Here is an 11,986-nt window from a genome sequence, read left to right on the forward strand (position 1 = left end):
TTCTCTAGCTTTGATGGAGAACATGTTGGAGGTCTCTCATGTATATTGTGAGGTTTCTCCTCCCTTAACTCAAAGGGCTGTGTGTTAAATCTTTGAAAGAGATCTTTTCTTCCCTCCTTTTGTAGAGTATTTTGGTTTAAGTGTGCTTTAGCACCAAAACAAACAACAAAATTTTAAATCTCAATTAATCAAGTTTTAATGGCATGACCTCCCTGATGTCATAACCATACCAGTTCTCTGGCTATCCACAGTCTCTCCCAGAGGAGAAAAAACCTGTATTGTAATGTAAAAAATAATCTAAAAAAAAAATTTAAATACAATACAAATCAATACAAAGTAGGCTTTCAGGCCTATTTTGTGCATTCTAATCAGGCAAAAAAGAGCAGAAATCCATTTCCCTTCTTTTACAAGTCAATCTGAACAACAACAAAAATCACCAAATGCCAAGTACAAAGAAGTAAATTATTTGACCGTTAGTTAGTATAGTTAGGTGAAGGAAATGGCTTCATCTTCAGATCTGAATTTGATAATTTAAGTCAGTCTTATTCTAACATTATTTCAACAGGTTTGGATTTGTCTGGGTTTTTATAGTGTAATCGGCCATTTTCTTTTTCAATTCCTGTTTAGGTCTGTACCAAAGTATCTCATTCTCCCTTCCCCATACTAGTTAAATCTTACCTTTCCTTCTATGTGGAATCTGTTTTTCCCGAGTCCTGTTGTTCAGGCTTTGTTCAGGTTTTATGTGCAAAACTGAAATAATTTCTTTTTCTGTCTCATTCCATCCTAAAGAACTAGAATCTTCTTGATTCTGCATGAGAGTATTTTTCTGTGGACTTTCTAGAAATGTTGGACTTTTTTCAGGCTCTTTCTTTGGAAGATTTAAAGTACTTGGTCCATGGGGAGACCTATGGGATTCTGCATTAAAGTGCTGTGTATCTGGAGTTGTTGATGATGAATAACCAATTTCTAAGTGGTCCACTCCAGGGAGTAAATATAATTCGGGATGAAGTGCCTAAAATATACCATATGTTAATTAAACAAGGAAGAAATAAGTGACATGAAGTGCACACATAAAATGATAACTTGAAAATTATATGATACATACATGTGGGGGAGCAAATAACTTGAGTTTCAGTTCTGTTTCTTGCTTTGCCTTCACCTTGGAACATAAAAAAGCAAGTAAAATCAACAAAATACTTCTGAAAAGGAATGCAGCATACCATTCCATTTGTATGTTATTTTCTTTGTAAATTACATGTGACAAATTACATTTATTACACTAGCACTTTGGGTGGGAAAAACATAGACAACAACTCTCTGTTTTCTGACATGACATCTATTCATTTGTACTTTTGTCAGACTCCAAATGTGTGCTATAATCAACCCAACAGGAGTGTGTGTGTATTCTTATAAATATCTTCACCCCCCTACATTTTCACTTAGGGCTTTAAGGATCTGAGCCAATTCCCAGCTGAAGTCAGTGGCAATACTCCCTTTTGACTTCAGTTAGGAGTTGGATTAGGCCCAGTCTGAACAGGAAGTGTGTGTTAAGTAACATGGTCTTCTCAATTCAATTCTTAAAACAAAGCAAATATTTTATTGTAGAAAAAGAATCCACTGTCTCTCCTGCTGACTTCTACTGTGCTTAAGGAATTTTTTATTAGTTGTCTTGATATCTTTGGCTACATTCTTTTCAGATTTTTTTCACTTAGTCCTTATAATAAACAAAATCTCAGGTGATCAATGCATATTTAAGAGTATATTTGAAATCAGTGTGTCTTATGGAGAATAAGAAATCTGAACTTCTATTTAACCCCATCTTTAACCAATGAAATACATTCAATTAAAGTAAATATGACAAAATTCTGCTCTCAGTTACTCAAAGGCAATAACATCGATTTCACTGTCTACAGTCAAATTATTAAAAAAAAAATTAACATGTTTTCCTAATTCAAATGCCCTTTACTTTGTAAGAAAGGTGCAGCTCTTGGAATAGCTTACATTGTTACGGTTGTGAAACAGCAGAACAGAAAAACTCAGCAAATATTTGATCACAGAGATAAAAATACAAGAGGTTACCATGACCCCAAACAAACAGGAAGATTATACCAACTGCATAGGACTACTTTAAAATTCACAAGATTAAAACAATATTTACAGCTTGGTGCTAAAAATATCCAGTTATCTATGCTAGGATATTTTAATTTTCTAACTATTAAAGAAAAAATACTTTATTAAATATCTGACAATCGCAGTAGAGCAGGGTAAAAACTTCTCTGTTTTGCTTCAGAAAAGTTTAATGGGAGAAAAAGTATAAAATGTTACCTAATATCCAGTTTCAAAAAAATGCAAAAGAAGAAATCTAGGGAAAATGCAGAAATAACTTACCACTGCTAGCTTTTTCCCTATATGTTTCAGAAATATAAACTTATCTGCAACAGCATCTTCACCCAGGAAGTCTCCAAGCTGCTCCCTCAGTGCTCCCAGTGTGACATGACGAGGCACCCTAGAACACCATTATTCATTATTACATTTGTAAGAAATGATGATGGCTATTTAGTTTGCAATGTGAGAGTGTGCCTGAAATCAGGGCCGGATCTAACTTTTTTGCCGCCCCAAGCAAAAAAGAAGAGCGTTGCCCAGCCGTACCCCCGCCGCAAGCGCCACATTACCGAAACCCCTGCCCCCCCAGCACCATGCCACCCAAAGCCCCGCCCCTGAGCACCACGCAAGCCCCTGCCACCCCAGCACCGCTCCGCCCGAATCCATGCCCCCGAGTGCCGCGCAAGCTCCCACCCCCCCAGTGCCACTCCAGCCAAAGTCCTGCCCCCAAGTACCATGTAAGCCTCCACCCCCCCAGCGCCGCCTGAAGCCCCCGACCCCCTCCAAGCGCCATGCTGCCTGAAGCCTCGCCCTACCTTTGAGAGCCGCACCAAGCCCCCCCACTGAGCACCATGCCGCGCCCCTGCTCCCCTCAGCACCGTGCTGCCCGAAGCCCTGCCCCCCCAAGCGCCATGCCGTACCCCCACCCCCTCGACTGCTGCGCTGCCCAAAGCCTTACCCCCCGAGCGCCGCACAGCTGAAACAAAAAAAACCCCCTCCAGTGCTGCCCCCGACGAACCAAAAAACCCTCAAACAAACCCAAAAAGCCGAGCGCCGCCCTGCCCCGAGGTGCTGCCCCAAGCACATGCATGGTCGGCTGGTGCCTGGAACCGGCCCTGCCTGAAATGTTTCATTTCCAGATCAGCCAGGCTTAGTGTTTCAAAGTCATGATGGTGCATCACAATATGATGATACTGTGAATCAAATGCGATCACACCACCACCTGAGAAGTGTTCACATCTCTCCATACAAAAAGCAAAGGGGCAGGACCTGCAATTTGAAAAAGGGGAACACTTTTGTTTGTCTGACACCAGAAGACAAAATTACTGGGAACTACAATGAGGGCATCTGTGAAAAAGACGGAGCTTTCTTGGTGGCAGGCCTAAAACTGCGGAATCAGTTCCCCTAGGAACTAAGGAGTATCACAGATGCTCTCTAAATGCAAAGTGCATCTTGCCTTCTCTAATAGAAACATATAGGTATGCGTGTGCACGTGCGTGTGCGTTATTAAACAAAATACTCTACAGCACAAAATTCTTCCCCAGAGAAAGATGAGAGAACAAAAATATGCGACAGATGTTTATCATGTTAGTGGACAAATTGGAGAAAGACCAGAGGAGAGCAACAAAAATGATTAATGGCATAGAAAACATGGCCTACAGAGAAAGATTGAAAACATTGGGTTTGTTTAATCTGGAGAAAAGAAGATTCAGAGAGGACATGGTAACAGTCCTCAAGTATGTAAAAGATTGTCATAAAGAGGAAGGTGATAAAATGTTCTTCACTGAGGACAGGACAAGAAGCAATGGGCTTAAACTGCAGCAAAGGAGATTTAGGTTAGACATTAGGAAAAACTTCCGAACTGTAAGGGTAGTTAAGAACTGGAACAAATTACCTAGGGTAGTTGTGGAATCTCCATCACTGGAGGTTTTTAAGAACTGGTTAGACAAATACCTGCCAGCCATGATCTAGATAATACTTAGCCCTGCCTCGGTGCAGGGAACTAGACTAGATGACCTATCAAGGTTTCTTCCAGTCCTACGTTTCTATGATTCTATGGTGCTTAATGTGCTACTGGAAGGTACTTAGGCCTGGTCTACACTAGAAAATTAGGTTGTTTAACTACCTCGGTCACAGGTGTGAAAAATCAACACCCCTGAGCAGCACTGTTAAGCTGACCTAAGTCCCCCTATGGACAGTTGTAGATTGATTGAAGAATTCTTCTGTTGACTTAGCTACTGCCTCCTGGTCCTGGGGAGGTAGCTTACCTAGACTGACACGAGAATCCCTCCCATCGGCATAGGTAGGGACTACACAGAAATGCCACAGTGGCACAGCTGTGCTGCTGTGACGTTTTAAGTATAGAAAAGCCCATGGATACCAAGGTAGCGTAGAACAGAAATGGGACAGAGCCAACTACATGAGAATGCAAGGTTCTACTTGGGAATTTGGCCTCTCTTTGGTAGGCTGCCTCCTGATATGCTTTGTCTTCACTTGCTGTCCATCCTTCAGGGATAGTTTCCCACAGCATGGAACCTTTTGGGATGGTATTGTGACATGAGGATATTATGAAATATTTCAGATCTCATCTCATGAGCCAGAGCTGACTTTTCTTTTTATTTCCTTGTATATTCTAAGGCTAGACAGGTAGGCTAGAAAATTTCAATTTAAAAACCAATGTTGTTATTTAATTACAGCACAAGAGTTTATCTGAAAATAGACAAATTTACTATTTTTGTCTTTCATTCATGTAGAAAAAAAATCTAATTTTTACCTCAAAATTTTACCTCAAAAAGAAAATATTCATTCTTTGTCTAAACCTTTGAGTGTCAAGATTTATCTAACAGCAAATTTTTGCAGCCCATATAGCAACTCCTGAAAATAAAGCTAGAGCATATAATGCAAATACAGATAAAATGTTCCCTGCAACATCAAAACAATACAATAATAAACATTTGATATGTTTACCATAAGCTAAGCAGGTACATAATTTCATACCCCCAATTTGTGTGCAATACCCATACTTTGCTATTTTAAACTTGATTTCTACATTGCAAGATCTCCATCAGTGATTAGTTTTCTTCTCAAAGCACCACAAAGAATGTGAGAGCATATTTACTTTGGCATCCCTCCATGCTTTGTAAGGAGTTCTTACTGGGGCTCATGTGACAAGGACAACTAGCTATCCTTACAATGCAAGTGAACATTTCATTGTATTAGACTGCTTGGTACCTATTACCTTTAGATCATTTTGATCTTCTGTAACTTCTCAATTTCAATGGGTTCCAAGCAGAGCTCATTGCAGGATTGGAGTCTAAGTTACACAAAGGACAATAAATACGGACAGGCAAACATTCCAATTGTATGAACTACCCTTGTGGAATTCATGTTGCTGTCTAACCATCCGTCCAACATTATGTCTTTTTAAAAGGAAGGCACTCTCTTCTCTTTCTCTTGCTAATTCCCCTTTTGGAAATGAATTGTAGTGGTCCAGAATCTTGGCTATGGTGGAGCTAAGTTTGGTGTAGCCCAAGAAAAGCAAAGATGGCTGTGTGCCACCTTTGTGTCTCCTGGATTCTGGAAGCGACCACAGAACACGAACCTCAAGGGCTGTTCTAGCTGATGCTGTGCTGCAATGGTTCCCTATAGAGCTATCCAGCTGCATGGATTAGCTGAAGCACTGTATAAAGGAATTACTCATGGGCACAAAGTTAAGCATGTGCACGGCGGCTCTAGGTATTTTGCAGCCCCAAGTATGGCAGGCAGGCTGCCTTCAGTGGCAGCCTGCGGGAGGTCCACCAAAGCTGCGGGATCAGCGGACCCTCCGAAGGCAGCCTGTCTGCCACCCTCGCGGTGACTGGCAGAGCGCCCCCCATGGCTTGCTGCCCCAGGCACGCGCTTGGCGTGCTGGTGCCGCCCCTGAGCATGTGCATGTGTGTATGCAGGATTGGGGAAAAAGCAGCATTTTCCCCCGTTATTTAGCAATTACTCACCTTATAAATCCAGCTGAAATGAATTTGCTAGTAAGATCTGCAGAAACTGTATTTAATGTGTAGTTCCACACTTCTTCTGGGACATAAAACACATGAAGCTCTACCAACTAAATGCAGTGAGAGAAAATTATCTCCGTTATAGATATACAGTAAGCATTTAAGTAATATAAATATTGGCACAGGGTGAAGTATAATATAACTCCACCAAAAGGATTTATATAACAAAAAAAAATTCCACATGGCATAATATTCATAAACCACTGCATTGTTCATTCTGGTGTATGTTATATTCTGTTGTTCTAGCCTGTCACTGTCTTGTTAATTTTGACTCTAAACTCTTTAGGGAAGGTATTGTCTCTAATTCTATATGTGTACAGTGTCTAGAACAATGAGGCAGCTTGACTGGTCCCTAGGCACTATCATAATAAAGATGATAAATGAATATGCCTCAAAATGCTTTTATGGACTTGTCATATTTCAAACAATTTGATCCAAATTAGATTAAACATATACATGTTTTTAATGCAGACAAGGCTTTTACCTGGTATCAGTGAACCAGTTATTTAAATAACAACATTTAGACTTCCAGAGTCAGATAGATTTTCAAAGTACTGTATAAACATGGTTAAAAATCATTATCAGATAGTCAGTTGCACAGGCTTTGGACTGGCAGCAGAAAGGAGATTCACAATAATATAATAATAATAATGAACCAAATCCTGCAGTATTAACTCAGAAATTTTCCAGTGATAGGATTTGGCTCACAAATAAGAAAAATAGCTAAAGTGCTGACAAATGTCAGCCATGGAATAATTATCAATGATATTTTGTAACACATTTTTTCCTGATTGTAGAGATTCACTTTTGCAAATTAGAATGCTTCAGTAGAACTATAAACTTCGATCCAATATCTCCTTTCTGCACCTTATAAACTTCACTCGTTTTCATTTTATAAAATTATAAATGTTTTCTATATCAATAAAAATACTAATGCAGACTCAAGACCAGCAGAGGAGTTTACATCTCTCAGTCATTGTTTGCAGACTCATGCAGACATTATATCAATTTACACTTGGTTCACGTTCAGCAGGCTCTCTCTGCAATCATAAATTCTAGAAAATTACTTTAAAAAAAGAAGAAAGAAAATTGGGTTCAGCACAATTTGAATATTTAATGTGGGCCACATAGATAAGCATGAGGGCTGGATTTGGACCGCCGCACACATTTCCATTGATAGCATGTTCAGTGTGGAAATTTTTCACAGAAATAATGTTGGAACTATTTTATCTTTAGAAGTCAGGAGAGAGGAGGAGCCGTGCTGCTGTTGGATGTTACTCCGCTAGCAATGATTGGAACTGACTGGAAATAATTGAAGTTCTCAGTGAGATAAGTGACCTCCCAAGATCTGCAGAGCGCTAAGAGCCTGATGCAAAGGCCACTGAAGTCAATGCAAAGGCTTCTATTCACTTGAATAGGCTTGGATCAGGGCCTCAGTGTAAAACTGTGTGTGAAGACGCTTCTATGTGCTTGTGTTGAGGGAAAGGGCTCAGTGCTTAATTTGTAATGAAAGACGTGCTGCGGCTCAAGCAATTAGGTGCTGGGAATCAAGGAATTTATTTACATTAGTAACTGATTCAGCAAGCCCAGAAGTGTCAGGGCTATGAACTACCAAGCCTAGAGGTGCCAGGCTCAGCCCTGGCACAAATTAATCACTATCTTTACTGCCTTGCATCTTGCGTATTCATATACACTTTTCCAGATCAGAATGCTGGCATCTTACAGCTACTTTTCATGGGTGTAAATGGCTACACAAAGTGTAAGGCAATGGAAAATCAGGCCCTTTATGCTCTAGTTTTACTCCTTGTCTTCACTCTGAGTCATGCAACAGAAAGGAGTATAGGGCCCACCATTAACGTACATTCGTCTTATTAATGACAAATACACACTGAGGTCCTGACAACACTAGGGGAAAATTTCAAAACATTTCCAGGTTTCTAACAATTATAGCAATAGTCCAAGTACTCAACTGCACGGGCCAGTGGCTACTGAAACCACGATTGGACCTGAACTGAGGAGGCTTAGGCTTAAAACTTTGTTTAAAACTGTGATGACCATGGCAGCCCTGTTGATAACTGAACTCCCAATACTGCTATCTTTGATGCAGCTAAACCAGTGTTAGCAATAGTGGGAAATTTCTGGAAAAGTTTCCTAGTGTATATGTGGTCTATATAAACAACCAGCACAAATAAGCTTTAGTGAACATTCCTATAAACTTTTGGGTATTAAATATAAACTAGACTTTGAATGGTTTTTCATGTACAAGCAGATATTTTCTTCACACATCTGCCAGAAAATGTTGCATGGCAGCAATTTTCACAATTTAGAACAGTTATACAGATTTTCTAAAATATTCAGAGCAAAAGTTCTCACCTCTGATGTTGGTGGTCTAGTTTGACTGAATGACATATTCACTGATGCCTGTATTGGGTGTCACTGAATTCCGGACGGATTTTTAAATTTCTTTTGTATCTGAGCATTACTTAACAGAAAGGGTTATGATAAATCCTGTAAGTCAAAAATGGTACTCCATTCAGTTTGAATCTGTTTCCACTTCATATAAAAGTTAGAGAAAAAAGCAGCAGAGAGCTTGTAAGAAGATCCTGGTTTCAGGCTGAAGGTTTTGCTTCCAGCAAAACTTGAAGACAAACTGCAAAGAGCTAAGTATTGACTAGTAGGCTTAATACTCTCTTTGATGTGAACACACCTTCTATACAACTAAATATCACCTAAGTAACCCAGTGAATTGCATAATCGCAGTTGGGCAACTGAGGTTTGCATTAGTATTCTGAGTAACATTTTCCATTCTTCTTTCATCAAAAAGTATTTAATTACCGTATATAGTTTTCTATATAGTTCCACAGTGCATCTAACAAACCCAAGATGTATTTCTTTCAGTGTCTGGATTTATTTTGTGTAGGTGGGCAAGAATGGCAGAGTCTGAAACCATGCAGTCATTCACACCTGTGACATTTCAACATGCATGAGTCAAAACAGAAAAGTATTCCAAGAACACTTGGCTTCATCCATAAAGCAAGAGAGGATGTGGGAATGGGCAAGTCCCTGTATCATTAATCCTACCTATGGATATGCTCATTTCCAACTGTAATAATTTTTCCACTGATTCCAATACCCAGGTTTTTCATGCTATTTAACTCTCATTTTAGCAGGGTATTGAACCAGCAATGCATTGTTTCCCATAAAGGCTTTCTGGATCAGTGTTGGAAGCTGACAAATCTTATTGGTAACAGGACACATCTTATCTAGACTGATAAAAGCAAATGCCTGGTCAAACCAGAATAAAAGTTGTTTCTTGGCCTGGGTACAAGGTTCAATATCAAAAAGGCACGTACACATCCTTTTACACAACACTTGCTTTAGGTCCTCTCTTGTCATTCACTGCTTGGCAGGTTGCTGACAAATACCAAATATGCTAGTATAAACAGGCTGATGATCAGTGCTTCTGTTTTTTTTAGTTTATTCATTTCATTTTGGGAGGATTATTTTTATCATTTTTTGAATTTTATGTAGATGTCCAAAAATCAGGGTTTTTCATGGCTTTCTCTTTGTGTGTGTGTGTGTATATATAACTCATTACAGTCATATATGCTGTAATGAGTAATCTCTTTGTAATGTTCTCTAGTGAGAATCAGCAGGGTCTACAGAGATGAATTAATGTTGCAATATGTTAGTGTGCATTACAAATCACACCTCCCATAGTCTGCATTACTGCTCCGTGTAGACAAGCCCTCAGACACAAGTAACTTTTTCTGGTGTTTACTGGATAAACGCCAATTTAATTTGTTTTGCATCAAGAGTGTTTTATTTGTGTTTATGGGTTAAAACCTAAATTCAGAAGCCCTACTTATGATTAATAAACAGAGACAGACAGATTATCATTAAAAGGACAGAACTGAGTATCTGGCTTTTATTTCCAGTTCTGCCCTTCACTGAGTTCTGATTCTGACTTCAGTAGCTTTACCTGAGTAAGGAACACAAGGTCACTTTGATCAGACCCCTCTTGTGAGACATTAGGAGAGTCACTTAACAGCTCTGTGCCTCAGTATCCCTATCACTAAAATGAAAATAATAATTCTCATCTGCCTTCCATGGCTGCTAAGTCTTGATTAATGATTGTTCATAAAGTGCTTTAAGATCCTCAGTAAAAAGACCTGAAAAGTGCAAAGTATTCTTCTTCCTCTTATTCCATTTAGACAGCAAACATTGTTTAAATTTTTCATTGATAACTGAGATTACCATATCTAATGTTTCCTTTAAAACAACAGATTTAATTGTCTCCTCCAGCCCTTGGCCTAAAAACCACGTATTCTCCAATCTTGTGTTTTACATGGATATAATTTTCTATCACTATAAAAATAAAAACCCAACGCTTACTGTACCACCCCACCCCATATTCCTTCGTATTCACCCACGAAAGCTCATGCTCCAATACGTCTGTTAGTCTATAAGGAGCCACGGGACTCTTTGCTGCTTTTACAGATCCAGACTAACACGGCTACCCCTCTGATACTTTAACCATTTTGTCTCCCTTTTAGGAGAATTTCTCCAGAAATTACTTGGAAACCACTAAAGAAATGCAAAGTCCCAAACTCACAATATACATTGGGAGCATTATATGCTAAAGATTGAAACTTTGTTTTACTGTTCACCTTATTTTTCTCAGAAATATTGAATTATAAATCAAATACTCAAAATCCATGAAAACCCTAATACAAAACTGTATACTAATGTATTCTTGTAGAACTAACTGTTCACCATCCTTGAGGTAGTCTGAGTGGGTGAGGTAATATCTTTTATTAAACTAACCTGTGTTGGGTGAAAGGACAAGCCAATTTAAGCAGTATATAAACTCCAACCAAGCAGGAGTAAGTCACTAGTGCCAGAGGGGAACTCTTAGTAACCATGTTCTGATGGTTCAAATATAGTGAGCAGGGCCAGCTTTAGGTCAATTCCACCAATTCCCCCGAATCGGGCCCTGCGCCTAAGAGGGCCCCGCACCCAGTGAGAATCCCTTTCCTGGCTAGAGGTGCCTTTTAAATTTTTACTAACCTGGCGGCGCTTTGGGTCTCCAGCGGCACTTCGGCGGCGGGCCTTTCACTTGCTCTGGGTCTTTGGCGGCACTTCGGCGGCGGGTCCTTCAGTGCCACCAAAGACCTGGAGCGAGTAAACGACCCACCGCCGAAGTGCCGCCGAAGACTCAGAGCACCGCCCAGTGAATACAAGCCCCATGTGTTATTTTTACAGGTGTTTTTTGTTGTTGTTTTGGTTTGGTTTTTTTTAGTCACCCCTGTCAGGGCCCCTTCGAAACTGTTCGAATTGGGCCCCGCACTTCCTAAAGCCGGCCCCGATAGTGAGAGAAGGAGATTGTGGTTTTTGGCCGAGTTTGCCACAGGCTTGTGTGAGGCAAGTTGCAGCTTCTCCTTCCCCATTTGTAAAATGGGCTGTTACTCCAAAGGGGAGCACAGTGGGAGGCTCACTTCATTAGCAGATCTAGGAAGCACTTTGGGATCGTTGGCTAACAGGTGCAACAGAGCCACAAGTTTCATTTTTATCTTGTCTGTTTCTTCTTCGTTTGAGTTACTGCATTTACCCTGCGCTGAGTGCGTTGCCATGCCCCGGCCGAGGGAGGCGCTTCCTGGGTAACGTTCCCTTTTCAAACACCGCCCGGCGGGCAGAGACCCTGGCGCACACAAACCCGGATCACTAAGGAGCCACGATTACCTTCACTGACGCCTTCCCACCGGAGCACATCCGGCGGCCCCGGGACACCTGGCGCCCGGGTGGGCCAGGGACAGGGGTAGGCCACGATATAA

At 40.4% G+C, this 11,986-nt stretch overlaps 1 protein-coding gene across 6 annotated transcripts in view; it reads right to left on the minus strand.

Moving 5' to 3' along the window:
- Nucleotides 1-11,976, minus strand: part of SPATA1 (spermatogenesis associated 1) — a 33,885-nt gene extending 21,909 nt beyond the window's left edge. For 4 of the 6 annotated variants that reach the window (XM_030573524.1, XM_030573522.1, XM_030573519.1 and 1 more), the window contains exons 1-6: nt 11,895-11,975; nt 8,526-8,660; nt 6,096-6,202; nt 2,389-2,506; nt 1,106-1,159; nt 679-1,012 (exon numbers count right to left, since the gene is read on the minus strand). In XM_030573524.1, coding sequence (XP_030429384.1) covers nt 679-1,012; nt 1,106-1,159; nt 2,389-2,506; nt 6,096-6,202; nt 8,526-8,561 — 649 coding nt within the window. In that variant the 5' untranslated portion in view covers nt 8,562-8,660; nt 11,895-11,975. Of the gene's footprint in view, nt 1-678; nt 1,013-1,105; nt 1,160-2,388; nt 2,507-6,095; nt 6,203-8,525; nt 8,786-11,894 lie in introns of those variants that run through there. The other 2 variants (XM_030573521.1, XM_030573520.1) reach the window with 2 other exon arrangements.
- Nucleotides 11,977-11,986: the final 10 nt, after the last annotated feature.

This window comes from Gopherus evgoodei, chromosome 8 (genome assembly GCF_007399415.2).
Source record: "Gopherus evgoodei ecotype Sinaloan lineage chromosome 8, rGopEvg1_v1.p, whole genome shotgun sequence".
NCBI classification, from domain to species: domain Eukaryota; kingdom Metazoa; phylum Chordata; order Testudines; family Testudinidae; genus Gopherus; species Gopherus evgoodei.